This window comes from Strigops habroptila, chromosome 1, assembly GCF_004027225.2.
Source record: "Strigops habroptila isolate Jane chromosome 1, bStrHab1.2.pri, whole genome shotgun sequence".
NCBI lineage: Eukaryota > Metazoa > Chordata > Aves > Psittaciformes > Psittacidae > Strigops > Strigops habroptila.
Genome location: NC_044277.2, coordinates 119,402,600 through 119,417,505, shown reverse-complemented (window position 1 = coordinate 119,417,505; position 14,906 = coordinate 119,402,600). Strand labels below are relative to the sequence as shown.

Here is a 14,906-nt window from a genome sequence, read left to right as displayed (position 1 = left end):
AAGAAAGTCCTGAGGAGTTTTTAAAATCCCTACAACCACTAAACCACCAAAACCCTTTAAAAACCAATGCTTGTAACAGGACCCCTTTCAGATAATTTCTTCCAGCTTTGATACCCAAATCTCTTTTGCAGCAGGATCAGCCATTCCTTTGAAAGTGGTATTTCCCATTTCAAGAACCATTTCCTACCTTTATAATACAAAACTGGCAGGACCATTCCTCAGGTGGGTTTATTCAGGAATCCTATCTCCAGTCATGTGAACACAAAGTGCTTCTCTCCAGAATTACCATAAAATAGACCATAAAAAAAAAGTCATTTGTACCTCCCTGTTTCCATCACATTTTCCTTCCCTGTAAGATTCCCAGGCAGAAGAGATATTTAATGAATGATCAAACATCTTAACTGGCACTGTTTATTCCTAGAAGAAAAGCACATCAATAAAACAACAAGTACTTCAGTTAAGTGATAACAGACCAGGCGCCACATTTTGCAAGCTAGTAATCTGTGGCTACCAGAGGATTACTGCTAAAAAGAACTAGATACCTTTTCTGTCCTCACTGCTACATAGAAGACAGGACCTGGTGCCAGTTTATCAGTTGGAATTATACCAGTAACATAAAAAAAATGGTCATCTATGCTGAAAAAGGCACTTGGCTGCTGCCTACTGGTCTACCTGAGGCTCCAATTCCAAATGGTTTGCAGCCTGGAAATTACAATATCAGACATATATCATGAAAATATCATTTTACAATGAAAATACCATGTGCACGTATCTATCATGGTATAGGATATACCATTATGTTATTTGTATAATATATATATATAATAAGAGTAAGGTTAGCAGTGAACCTGACAGCTTACATTTGTCTGTAAGCAGGGGAACAGGAAAAGAATAATAATTGAGTAGCTTTTATTTTTCTCAACTTTTGAAGCATTCAGACTGGCAGCAGGCCCACGGAACAACTGATGATCTTCTGCCAGCTGCCTATCAGTGTTAGTGAAGTTACAAACTGTGCTATTGAAATTATGAATTGTGTTTTACAGACGGTATGTATGGAGAAACTGTTCACCACCAGGTGGCAGATATTCCAGCTTCAAGACTTTCAAACGCTAAACAGACCCAAAGGGCAGCACTGATTCAAAAAAAACCCTACCTGTCACCCACACATCTTAGAAAAGCAAACTGACCTCCTTCTTCTAGTTTAACCAAGTCCAAGGATGTGTGGGACGGATGCTACCATGCCCCGTGCCCCAGGTTACAGCCTATTGACAGTTTAAGAGGTACTGTGTTAAGTTTTAATCCTCAGATAAATTCTTGTTGGTTAAGAAAAAAATAATGCCTTTTTGGTCCATTAGGGACCTTCCTAGAGAGAGTAAATATCTAATCCAACACTTGCTCATTTACACCTGTACTATTCTGTAGGCTAAACCCTACATGGGACAAGTAATTTCTTACCAGTTCAACCATGTTGGTTTAGGGTAATGAAATTCGTCCACCAGAGCATTCATGGATAAAACAAAAGGCAGAAAATGAAAATACTGCCAAGGCATTTCAAGAGTGCTTAATTTACTGCACTAAAGCTATTTAATCCTTCCTGTAAGAGAGAAAAGCATCATAAGCAATTTCCACATGGTGGGATTTCTTTGTAAGATGTTCATTTAAGCTCAGTACCACAATTCTGTGTATTTGTGTAATATGTTATTGCAAATGCTGCAAAGCAGGAACCATTTTTTTCCTGTACTTGTAGAAGGTTTAGCATGCTGGTACTGACAAAGCACTTAATCAAGTAACAGAAGGTCATTATCACAATAAGTCAAGGTGCTTTACAGACAGTTTAATAAGCTTTGAGAAGCTAGTATTTAGTGGGAACAAAGTGGGAGCTGGGAGACAACCATGAAGTAAATGGACTCTTAATACGTGTATTAACTCCCACCAGTCCTAACGTTTCAGAGGCCCTATGATATGAAACGTACTTTGGATAATATAACCTAAGATTTGACTTTACTCTTTTACTCATTATCCATTTGAAAATCCTGATTACTGACAGATCAATTGAAGACCTGTTCTTAGTTTAAGTCCAACATATTATTTTCATTACTTCTGTAATCCTTGTCATTACAATATTTTGCATTTTTTCCCTAATACTTGCCATCAAAAAGTAAGAAAACAACTGCTTTTCTAGGTTATCTTCTACACGGGCTAAGATCACTTGGAGCTGCTTAAGCCAAGACCTATTCAAGTTACACTTTGCTCTCTCTGTTTTATACATCTTATTGGTACTTGCTTCACTGTGAAACTGCAAAATAGATGAAACAAAATTTCTTTATATTCTACAGAACTATCTTCCTCAGTATGTTTTCGAAAATTGAAACACAGAACTTGTCACTGGACTGTAAGATTACACAAAGTGTGTACAATGGACACACTCTAATCTCAGCTGATTATCTGATCTGTATTACTCTGTTCCAATTTCATTTAACATGTGGCTCAGATCTGTTGGATATACTGAGAGTTAAGTTTCATAAACTATATATTCTGCACAACCCAACTACTATATGGCTCATGATATTACAGCACTTTAAAAAATGCTATTTTAAAGATTTGCAAAATACCCACATTGTGTTTGTTCAAATATATTTGCTGTATTAGGACCACAAATTATCAGACCATCAAAATACATGTTTTGAACATAAAACCAACACATTTAAAGAAACAAACCACTGCAATTTAATAGCAACAATCTCACTTTACAAGATAATAATGATGGAAAATGCGAAGGAATCTGGAAAAGAATGCTATTTAAAATGACAGTTTTAAGACAACAGAAAGTTGAAAATTAAATAGCACAATAATTCTAGTACGTGGAAATTCTAACCAGAATGTTTACTTGATGCAGCATTCTGATAAGTGACACTATTACCATCGCTTACTGATATCTGATAAATACTATTCCTTTAAAGCAATATTTTTCTGTTCAGTGACCTTGCAGACTGACAGTAAGTAACCCAGACCCTACAGCCAGTTCACATGCAGTCAGGAGCAAAATTCCTAAACAGAAGAGGAAAGGACCTGGAACACATGATGAATAAACCATAACTTAATGCCAATATGGTGACTTCAATATTCAGTGCACTCCACAAATATTATTTTAGATTTCTTTTACGACATACACCACTTCCAAACAGGAATCAAAGCAAAACAGAGGTGAAAAGGCTTTGTGAACGGAGAGGAGCACTAGCCTGGCAACTAGGAAATCCGGATTCAGTTGCTGGCTCAAGCCCAGATTCCCAGTTAAGACATTCGGTAAAACAGAAATTACAACACTGGCCTCCTAAGAAAACCTTGAAATCTACTGGGGGAAAAAAAAAAAAAGAGCACTGAATCCAATTCAGGCCTTATTATTAAAAATTAAATAGGAACTATAGAATACTTTCTCTAATCACTTTGGAGACAATGTAATAATTAACTTTATTAAGCATGACTGCTGCTAATGCTGCATAAAAATAATTAAATGAAACATGATAAACTGAATGTATATGAAGGACTCCACATCAGTGAACGTCACATACTTTCCCTTCTTTGAGCCCGATTCAAGAAGTGAGAAGTGTGTGGTGAGCACCCACAGAAACCTCAGGAAGAAAACTGGTCCCACAGGAAGCGTGACTCCACAGCAAATTTTAGTGATACCAGGATTTCATTTCCAAGGTCTTCAATGATACTTAAGCAAATAGTTATGTATTTATCAAGACAGGGAGGATGCTTTTCGGAAAAGGGGTCTTAATTTCAGTATTGACTGAAGTTCATGAGAACTGCATAAGAAAGTGTGTAAGTCACACAAGCATAGATATGCACAGCAAAGTGAAACCAAAGTATTTTTCTCATTAAATAACGTAGAATAATGTGATGACCATCAACAGAGGAAAAAAATCCACAAAGATATTTTTTGCAGTTTATTTTCAATTATAGTTTTTGGATAACCAAGCAGCTCTGTATGGAGAAAGCACAGAAGAGTCATTCTGGCACTTTTGGATAGTACATTATTATTTGTTTTTTCTTTCCCAAAATTTTTCTAGACACATTCAGTCCACTTGCTCGGTCTATAGTCCATTTTATATGAGCATGATTAGCTCATATGATTCCAGAGGAAACTAACAATATATACAGTCAATGAAACTATCTTCTTGGCTACTCTGGGCCCTTTAAAATGTCTTCTAAGTCTATCCTGGCTAAACAGAATCCACAATATACATGATAGCTACAGAATACACTGTATTGAAATGAGAAATGCTCAGCACAAAATGGGACTCTTGGCATGCAGCTTAAAATAAAAGGTAGAAGTTCAGAAGTTTATAAAATCTCAAATGGGGTCAATTAAAAGGAGTTAGCAAAAGAAGGGACTGTTCATTGTTACTGTAAAAAAGGCACTTTGAGTAAATGGGACCAGAATTGGAGGAATCTTAGTCGACACAAAGTTCAGTTTGGTTTCATAAAAAGGCTTCAATGCTAAGGGATGCTACTCAAGTTTCCTGCAGTTTTACATGAAAATAAATTGCTGAGTAGTTTATAATAAAGGACATAAAATGTTTACAACCAACTTGTAAAATTAAGAAAAGCATAGTATAAGCAAAATATTACTAAAAGCAGCAATGCATAGCCTTTCATTGAGATAATGCACAATTTCAGACACCATGTGTCAAACTCTTGTTTTTAAGATACTTTCAGTAGCATTATCAACACAAAATTGGCCTACAAAACAAAAGCTTTACCAGCTCCCATTCATAAGGAGATTGAGGTCATAAACCAACCAAAACAACTTGTCAATATTTTCAACATCCTGGATGACCAATATCAAGTATATGGAATAACAATCACACTCTTTGTTCAGCTATCTCACTGGAGGCAGCTGTTAAATCAGAGGAATGATTTTAATTTTTTTCTAACATTTACACAGTAATGCATTTAAGTTCTTTCAAATGTTGCTCACCACAGTTTGTTTTTCTCTTTTCTCTCCACAACAAAAAAAAAAAAGAAAAAAGAAACGAAAAAAAAAAAATCAAGCACTTCCACAGAAAGAATATTTGGCAATTTTATACTCCACTGAATGGTGGATTTTCACAATAGCTCACTTTAGATTGAAAGTCATTAGTGGTCGTTCCTCTCGCTTCTGCCAAGGACTCTTCTTATCTTCACCTTGGTCATCTTCCTCATCCTCCTCATCCTCCTCCTCATCTTGAACCGATGTTCCGTGTTCAGGACTAGTTAATGGCTCTGGTTTGGTATCCACAGTTCTCGTTTCCTCCTGCAGGCTGGGCAGCTGCACACCACTTCTCTTACTCGTGCCTTCTAGTAGGCATCGTAGAGCATTGTCCTCAGGGCTACAAACCGCTGTTCCACACTCACTGCCACTTTGGTCCATATCATCCAAGTACACAAGCTGTGTGTAAGCTGTGCTATCTGAAACCTTCCGCTCTCTCTGCTGGTGCTCTTGCACTGGTGGGTGACTCTGTGGTGCAGACAGATGATCTCCTCTTCCCTTTCGGGCAGATTTTGGTTCATTCATGTCAACGCCAGAGTCCAAACTGGCATCATTACTCCCATTCCTACCAGCTCTTTGGAGATCGATGTATGAATGTCTAACATGAGCATTTGAACGTCCATCTAGAGAAACAAACCATGCTCGAGGATGAGGCAATGGCTTTCCACCTCCTAATTCCATCAAAGCCTTTTCTGTAAGAAGCTGCACTTCGCTATTCATTTGAGCCAGAGATGCATCGTTGAGTGAGGCAGGAATGGAAATAGATTCAGACATGGAAGCATTTTGTTGACTCCACTCAGCTGCACCTGCATCTTGCAAATGTTGCTGAGATATTGCTTGGGACGCTAACTGCTGGGGTTGCAGCTGTTGTGGGGGGTGTGGGAAAAGCCGTGCATGAGGGTTTGGAAGCTCAGCCTGAAGTCTTTCTATATCAATCTGTTGGTCAGCTGGGACAACCAGTGGCTGGCTAACAAAAGGATGTTCTCCTGGCAATTTCATGTAATGACCTGGGATGACCAGTGCAGGCAAGACTTTTCTGTAAACACTGTCATTGACTTGGTCAACGGAATTGCAGCAGATTAACTGACCTGGTCGAGGGAAAGATGTAGGTCTTTCAAGGTGATCAACTGAACGAGACATCATACAATCAGTAGGTCTGCAGTCCAGCAGCTCTTTTTCAGGGGCTGAAGGTGTGGGGTATATTTGTTCCTGAATATTGTATTTACTTCCAGTAGCAATATGATTCATAGATACTTGAATTTCTCTCTCTTGCTTTTCAAATAAAGGCTGAGACAGCATAGCATTGTAACTCCTCCTATACTCATCTTTGATAGGGGACTCATAGCCTTCAGCTGTTTCTGTAGATTTTCTTGTCTTTAAAGGAAAACTATCTGCTGACTTGTGGTAGTCTTTCCTTAGAGACCCACTGGGAGTCAGGTCATCCAAGGAAATTCTGCTCTTGTCTTTCTCCTTCTCAGAGAGCAGTTCCTCTCGGGAGCTAAACTCCTGGGAAGTGCTGAATGAGTGTTTGAGCATAGGTGTATGCATATCTGCTTCTCCACTAGGTGATACCATCTCCATGTGGACAGCACTGATTAATTCCTTTGCACCTGAGTTTTCAGTGTGTCCATTGCTAGCAACGGACAATCCGCCGGGAAATTCTGACTCGCGACGTGAAAATATTAAATTTATATGGGACATTGAAGTTGCTTGATCCTTCTTAGAAGTGTCCAGTGCTGTCGAAAGCTGCAGTTTCTTATGATGCTGACGTGGTCTTAAACATTTTCTTCTATAAAAGCCAGTAACAAAAGAAGTTATGCATTTATGACTGTTGTACACGGAAACAAGAGCAGCAAGTGTGTCTTAATGGGAGATTTTTAAGCAGTGATTAGTATTAGGGGAATTGAGCTTTTATTACATAACCTAACAATTAAAAGGTTATTCCAGCAGCAAAGATAAAATTAAAGAATAACTAATGTCAATTGGGAAATATCTCAAGCACCAATTACAAATTGGAGCAAATGTCTGGAGGAGGCAAATACAAAATCACTCATTAATATACACTTGCTGATAAAAGTTTAACATTCATTTTAATGTAAGACCAACAGAAAAATCACTTGCAAATGTGTGAGGCGCCCCTGCCCATGGCAGAGGGGTTGGAAGTAGATGATCTTAAGGTCCTTTCCAACCCTAACCATTCTATGATTCTATGAAATGTGTAACAGGTACAATGACAGACATCTTGTACCTGTGCCCATGTTCGATAGGAGGTTTTAGAACATCTTACAAGAAAATCACAAGTACAGGTGTGTGTGCTTCACTCAACTCCCATCCTACCAAAGGCAAAGATTATACATGCTGCATGTAACCAGGAATGTATGAAATCTGATTTCACTGTTTCTTCTTCAAGCCTTTGCTTGCCTTCCCCACTTCTCAAATTCCCAAAGTAAAAAAGTTTCAATAGAAAAGCTTGTAATTTGACAAGCACAAAAAAGCTTCTATTTCCAACAAGAACTAAGTAACCAGGACTGTGAATCTTACCTGCAATAATACAAAAGCAGACACAGCAAGACTAGAAGTATGAGAGCCATCCCTCCTAAAATTGCCAAAAGAAACATTGTGTGATAGCTGGTAATGTCGTGAGTTACAACGGGACCTGGAGGGCCAGAAAAGAGAATTTAGACCTGTAACAACCTGCAAACAGGAAGAGGAACAACACTTAAAGAGAGGGACATCCCCTCCCCTGTTATCAGGGTGCAAAGTGAGCAACACTGCCGCTCATAGCCCTGGTGCCTACTGAGCAGACCATCTCTGGATCAGGGAGCAAGTTGTGGAGAAAGCATGTGCTGGTTTTCATGACTGCGAGTTCAAATATATCGTTCTGTGGAAAAGCACTTAGTTTCAATGGGAGCATGCGCCAGTGAATGCTGCCTTCCAGTTCCTGATGCCAACACGGTGCGCCAAAGCTCTCATCACTGGAGAAAAACCATCACAGCATCTTCCAGCACTGTAATGCATGTAGCAGCCCTGTGGCAACCAACTTCTCTTTAACAACATTTGTGGTGTTTTGCACTAAACAGTACATACAGTGCAGTACAGGATTCACTGGAAGATGTGTTGGTGCTCTGAAGTCTAGATCAAGCCAAGCCAAGCAGATCTTCAGTAGCTTTAAAAAACAGGCTGCTAGTGAAACAGTGTTGTAACTCCAGGTTTCAATAATGCTTAGTAAATGTTCGAACATATGAAGGAATGCACGCATGTGGACAGCATCTGTTCACAATTATGCATGTGTAACCCTGTTGGTTTGTAAAAGCCTTATCGTGATTTTGAAATAAAGGCCCAAATGTTCATCTGCAGGCGAGGAGGTACAGCACCAGCTGACAGAGTAACATGCACATATTGTGAAGGACAGCAAACTTGGCCTACATTAAGGTTCTAGATCATGAGGTCTGTAAAACCTCATCTGTGGATCTTGAGTGGTCAGCAGAGGCACTGCTAGGAATATAAAGCTCATTTTTTGCCCATTTTTTGAGATAAGAAATCAAATAGATTCAATGAGGAGATAAAATAAGCAAAAAGACATTAACCTCATTAAAAATAACATCAATTATATGGCATTTGGGAAATATAAATATTTATACATTCTGGCCCACCACTACCTTTACATAATTGATTGATACTGTTGCTTCAGGACATTAAGCAAAAAGAAGAGATGAACCACTTGAATTTTTTCATGAAGATATTGTTCCCATTGTGACAAAGGTTTAGGAACCCAGATCTAGCCCTGAGAAAGAAGGAAAAGTAAAATACAAGTAGAAATTCTGCCATACAAGTTAAACTGCAAGGACAAATAAGCCTTCTCCTGTTAGTGTTACAGGCCTTCTAGCCTTAGAGTTACAGGCACAATTTCATGACTAGTGTAACTTCTTGCAGTCTGCAAAAAAATGTCTGGTTCAGAGCAGTTGCTTTTTCTTAAAGTATGATTCTTCTGTAAAGTTCCATTAAGTTCAGTATGATAGCTTATCCAGATCTGCACCTGCCTCTAAACTCTGCTCACCAATGAATGAGCTGAATATTCCACCAGTTTCATTTAATATAAGCTCAAATAAAAAGCTTACATATCAAGGAACAACTTCATGGCATATACAAACAGACTTTAAAAATAGTCCTCATGCTAGAGTTTGTTTTGTTGGTTAGATAAAGTTTATTTAGCTTGCACAGCCAAGGCAAGAATGTTTTCATTTCTACTGTATTTGGTTTTCACCCAGAAAACCTAATAAAGAAAATCTGGAAGAGGAGGAGTTTTTTGTTTGATTTATTGGCTCTTTTATACATAGTGGAATCTCTGGTTATTGGTGGCTGAAGAACTAATACTACGAAATCTGAGGCAGCCACAGACAGAAAAAAAGGAAGAGCAAGCTGCAGCATTAATGATCTCCACAGGCACAGAAGTACATATAATGCCTAATTCAAAGTGATTTTCTACAGTTATGCCACGAGGCTTGCAGACAGCAACCAGTCAGCTCGTCTACTAGTGCCACTCTTTCATATACACTTTCCAGAACTTCTACGCCAAGTTATTCGCGGCGTGAATTAATCAGTCCCCAAGATGATGCAAAGCGCAAGTCAGGGCAAAATGGGCCTCTTCAGCGTAAAAGAAAAACAAGTTACAATCAATCAATCAGACCATTAGTAAACATCTAACCCAGAATGATGTTGGTCTTAGGTGAATCCATTTCTTTGGGAGTTTCTGTACAGAAACTTCACAGCATGTATTTTTCTACCTGCTGGAACACCAATACATTGATGTTATAACTCCCCTTATTTTCTAGCAATGGCTCTACCAGGCAGTGGTGACATAAATGCATCAAAGCAGGAACACTTCAAAAAGTTTCCCATGGAAATGGCTCAGAGATTTTGAGCACAAGGGTTGCCCCCCACAATCCCCAAAAGATTTTAGCCCTTTACTTTCAGATTTCTTTTTTCTAATAATCCATTATTGATCAAGCTGCGGCATCTCAGATGGGGTCATTCTGAAAAATATAAACATTATAGATGAATACATAATTACTCAGTGCTGTGAACATCAACAAAATTCAATTCCATCTTACCTGGGATAGTAGGCGACATAGCTGCAACCCAGTAGCCCAGCTGAGGTGCAATATAAGTCCAAGTCAACTGATTTCCTTCTTGTTGTACAAGGCCCAAACTACTCTTCAGCCATGTCCCTGTAAATGTAAAGTTTGTAGGACAGTGTTACAAGTATAGTCATACCTTCCTCTGCAAACAAGTGGAAACGTAAGCCGTAGCAAACCCTATCAATGTGCTGTAGGGGTTGGGCGCACTGCTGTTAAGTGGAAGATTGTGCCTTTTTGTCAGTGGCATTTGAGAGCTCCCGCAAGCAGTCATCCCCGTGGCCTTCTCAGCAGCTTTGGACACAAGAACATTGAAGATTAAATAAAACTAAAAAAAAATCTTCAAAAAGGATGAAAAGAAAATTATTATTGCAATATTAGGTTCCATTTTTCAAATAAGGATATTCCTGAAGCTGATAATATTGTAGACAGCCCACTTAAAAACTGTATTTCAAGAGACATCACCTCTCCCAGACCACATGTGAATTCTACACACCACCCTTCTATGAGCTCTGGCTGCCAGCTTCTAGAAGACTGAAGAAAATACTTCCTCAAAATGTTAGTTTTCCTATACAGAAAACAAGCTTATGAATGTTACTGCCAATAAATGTAGAATTAAGTGGTACCATCACTTTGATTCAGCAATGTTAGCCATTCAGAATGTGTATTCATCCAGGAATACTCTTTGGTAATGGATGATGAGTTTTTTAAAACATGTTTCTCAAAGGAAATTTAAAAGATTTTGTAGAGTTATCAAATGATCATCCTGAAATAAATAAGACAATTGTAAAACAATGTGTTAAAGTTTATATAATTCTTAAGTAGTACAGATTGACAATCTACACCAGTTGAGAGTTGTTCTACTTTCAGAAGATAAATGTTGTTGCAAGAATTGGGCTACGAAAAATCTTTACAACTGAATCGGATGTATGCCTTTTTGTAATTCATTAAGACTCCTGATTCTGGGGCTGTAGGAGATAAAAATCACCTTGGTTTCTCACATATTAAGTGTCTAGTTTGGCTTGTAGACTGCTTCCATATATACTCTCTTTGAAAGAAACAGAATTAATGGCCTGGACACTGAGAGCTGTCGCTGGGAAGCCACCCCTGGCACCAAGCAGTGTTTCTGAAGCTGCAGTCCTGGCTTGGCATCTCCAGTGGGTGCCGTAACACAGGGCATTAACTCTCTAAGGAGGTTCTTCGCACACTTTGGTGGCTGTTGCCCATATGGCTGACCTGCGTACAGAGAAGGGATAAATCCCTCTGTAGCACTTCTGCACTTCCATAGCACAGCTCTCTATTTTTGTGCATTTCTGTTACTCAACTTCAACTGCTCACTGTAAAGGCAAGCTGCATCTTGTACTTGTGACTCCCTTTCCTTCAAATAATCCCTGGCATGTAATTCCTGAAACAGTGCTTTTCATCAGATGTCACTCAGGACTAAGAGCGAGCATTTGTGGATGACAGTCATCTCAACACTTAGCAGTGAATGTGTAACATGCAGTAGAGATGCTGTTGTTGTTTTGGGGTTTTTTAATACCTCTGAGATCCTTATGATTTACTCTGTATTCCTTAGATTATCCATCTGTGCAAACTCTGTACATATCAGAATGGCTTTCCTGAGTATTTATTTCCTCTCTACTACTGATTTGTCCTATGCAAGTACACCCTTCTTCACCGAGAGGGTGATCAGGCATTGGAACAGGCTGTCCACTGCAGTGGTGGAATCACCGTCCCTGAAGTGTTCAAAACCGCATAGATGAGGCCCTCAGTGACATGGTTTAGTGGTGGACTTGGCAGTCCAGGACTTGGGGTAACAGTTGGACTTGATGATCTTGAAGGTCTTTTCCGACTTAGTTGATTCTATGATGCTATGATATAGTGAAAGGTTTAGAAAAACACAGGTCTGAGAGGATTTCTAGATCTAGGTGACTATTATTGCCAGATAGTGACTCTGTATTTGCAACCAAACTGAACTTGTGGGCAACAGGGGAAAGGAATTACTGATTTAATTTTCAGTTTTCCAAGTATCGTTTCCAGTCTGTACAGAATAGCTATAATCTGCTATTTCATAAAGACAGTTACACAAGACAAGTGATTTTGATTCACAGTACCAAAAGGACCAAAATCTGTACAGATTTGCACATATGGCATCCATAGCTGTCACATCAGAACACACAGAATAGAACTGAATTCTCCACAGTTATGTGCGAAGTTTCTGGAAAAACCAGGAAAAGTAGATTAATTTTCTCCACTAAGATGGCCACTATCCCTTCAAATTTTCTACCTATGCACTTTCGGGGAGATGTCATACTAATAGCCCTGAACCACAAGGTGAGAAATAGCCCATAGGGTCAAAACCTGCTTCTAAAATGTCATTTGTAAGAAAACTCCTGTAAGCTTAAACTTCATAATCTTTTTCTGCAAGTTCTGGACAATGAGATTATGCACCAGCTATTCAAATACGCAACAATGTGAAACAAAACTCTGAAGACTAAAAGAGATATAAAAGTGCTGATTAAAAATAAAAGAATGGAAGGACCTGAGTCCTTGATGAACCATGATGAATTCATCATGCTTCCCATACTTTTCTTACCACCTCTAAGCCCTTCAAATTTACACACAAGCAGAACACATACGTAATGTAGCAAAGTTCATTACCTTTGTAGTCTATATAGCTACCTGCTTGAGCAGAAACTATTACTGATTGCCTCACTAGGGGGAACTTGTGTCCAGCTTGCTTTATTCACATTGCATTGCACTCTAATGAATGCAATCCTCCTAATGGCTCTTTAAAAGTCTTTTGCTCAGTAATACTCTGCTTGCATAATGCAGTGATCAAGATGCTAACGGGGGCTGAACTCCTATTGCTGTGAGCAGACCTCAGCTGCCATCCTGCCAAACAAGCAGCAGCTCTGATTGCTCATATTTTAGCAATGAAAGGAATCCCTGTATTTGCAACAGAAGCAAACAACAGCATCTACTGCACATGGTCAGTCAGATTTCATGCTTGTCTTCTGCTCATTTAGGTGACCCTTTTTTGCCAACCACTGGATATACGCAAGAAAATGTATGGGTCTGTATAACACTAGGGAAAAATGTAATTCCCTCCTTCTCTTATGGACAGTGAAGAATTTCAAAAGACTAACAGATATATCCGATATTGGTCATCTTTAAACAAGAGTAATGAAACTTTTGTTGACCATACCCTATACATCAGTATGTGATGACAGCTAGAAAAGAACTACTTTTTAAATGCCACTCTCCCAAGTTCCTTCATCAGGACACCACCAAGTGCGGGTTCCCGGGAACCATGGGTACACAGTCTCATCAACTGCCTTTTTTAATACCTTCTTGGCCCAACACTTTGGTGATAAACTCTCCTCTTATACTTACACCATCGCTTACCACTAATAAAACAGAGCATTCTCCCACATGATGGGATAATGAGAATAAAGAACTCCATCCTTCAGAACAGCAGCAGCAAAACAGGTTGGAGTGAAACCAGTTGAAATGCAAAGTCCTGTATTGTTTCTTGTGTGACCAAACAGCCGAAAGCCAACATAGTATTACTGGAGGGAACTGATATGCCTTTGGTGTTCTCCAAATCCACCACGGCATTTCCAAGTCTCTCTCATATTTCATCCTTTATAGGTTCTAATATCCTGGTTGCTTTTCAACTATCATTAAACACCAAGCAGTGTTCTTGTAGCTCCCTACATACAATGCCTTGCTTTAATAACTAATGCTGGACCTTCTACCAAGCAGAACCCAATCGCATTGTACTTACTGGCCATTGCTCCTAGCGTTTCAAGCTGCCTTGAGCAAGCAAGAGTTCACTGCTGTGCAGCCTCAAGAATTAATTCCCTATCCCATCCCAGATTCTTCCTCGCAGGGTGAAACAAGATGTTTTCCTGTCCTAGAAAACACAGCTATTTACTCTCTGTGTCCTCACATACTTGTTCTTGTAGCAAGGGAGGAGACTGAGGAGCAGTGAGTAAAGGACTTCCATTTTTTTGTCCATTCCTATCCACTAGCCTGCAAATGGAGTAAGGGCAAACAGCATTCATTTTCTTCTGTGTAGGCAGAATTACAATTGCTGGAGAACTAAGCAGAAGGATTTAGGAAGGAAGAGAGGTCTTACTTCCCTGCACGGCTGTGCTATGATAATTTAATTCATTATTCTCCAAATATCCCATAACATCTACTTCCTCCCCCTGCCCAAGGCAGCAAAATCAACTGGCTTCATTGCTTGTAAAGTTTTATACATAATGTGCAATAATTGTTAAGTAACAAGCAAGATAGGATTATAAATAAAAAGCAGTACAGATAATTGATGTAATAGAACTGGTAATTTTTATTCAAGATTGATTACGTACTTCCAAAGAAAACTTGTCAATGCATCTGGAGCAGAAACAGCAAGTTCAGTACAGTTTGTAAGCACTATATGATTTGGGCCACTTTGCCACTAATTCCTAAGAAGTGTCTGGTGCTCCATGGAAAACTTCTATATATAGAGACGTTCTTGCTTATAGATCATTTTTACATTTCTCTTCCTCTTTTTCCTCTATTACTGCTCAGTGGAGCCAACATGCTGATCCAGGATTCAAGTCAGGGGAGCTGTCTCCTGGCTCAGACTAATGGCAGGGGGAGAACCAAAAAGTTTCTTAACTCCTTCCTCACCAAAATTGTATTTAGTGTTACTGACCTTTTCAAATAAATGGTGTCATTTAACA

The 14,906-nt window shown here is 39.0% G+C and overlaps 1 protein-coding gene across 2 annotated transcripts in view; it reads right to left on the bottom strand.

Moving 5' to 3' along the window:
• Positions 1-3,935: 3,935 nt before the first annotated feature.
• FAM171A1 (family with sequence similarity 171 member A1) overlaps positions 3,936-14,906 on the bottom strand; it is an 89,382-nt gene continuing 78,411 nt past the window's right edge. For both annotated transcript variants that reach the window (XM_030498885.1, XM_030498893.1), the window contains 3 exons: positions 10,147-10,263; positions 7,577-7,691; positions 3,936-6,824 (listed from right to left, as the gene is read on the bottom strand). In XM_030498885.1, the coding sequence (XP_030354745.1) occupies positions 5,123-6,824; positions 7,577-7,691; positions 10,147-10,263 (1,934 nt within the window). In that variant the 3' untranslated portion in view covers positions 3,936-5,122. The remainder of the gene's footprint in view (positions 6,825-7,576; positions 7,692-10,146; positions 10,264-14,906) is intronic.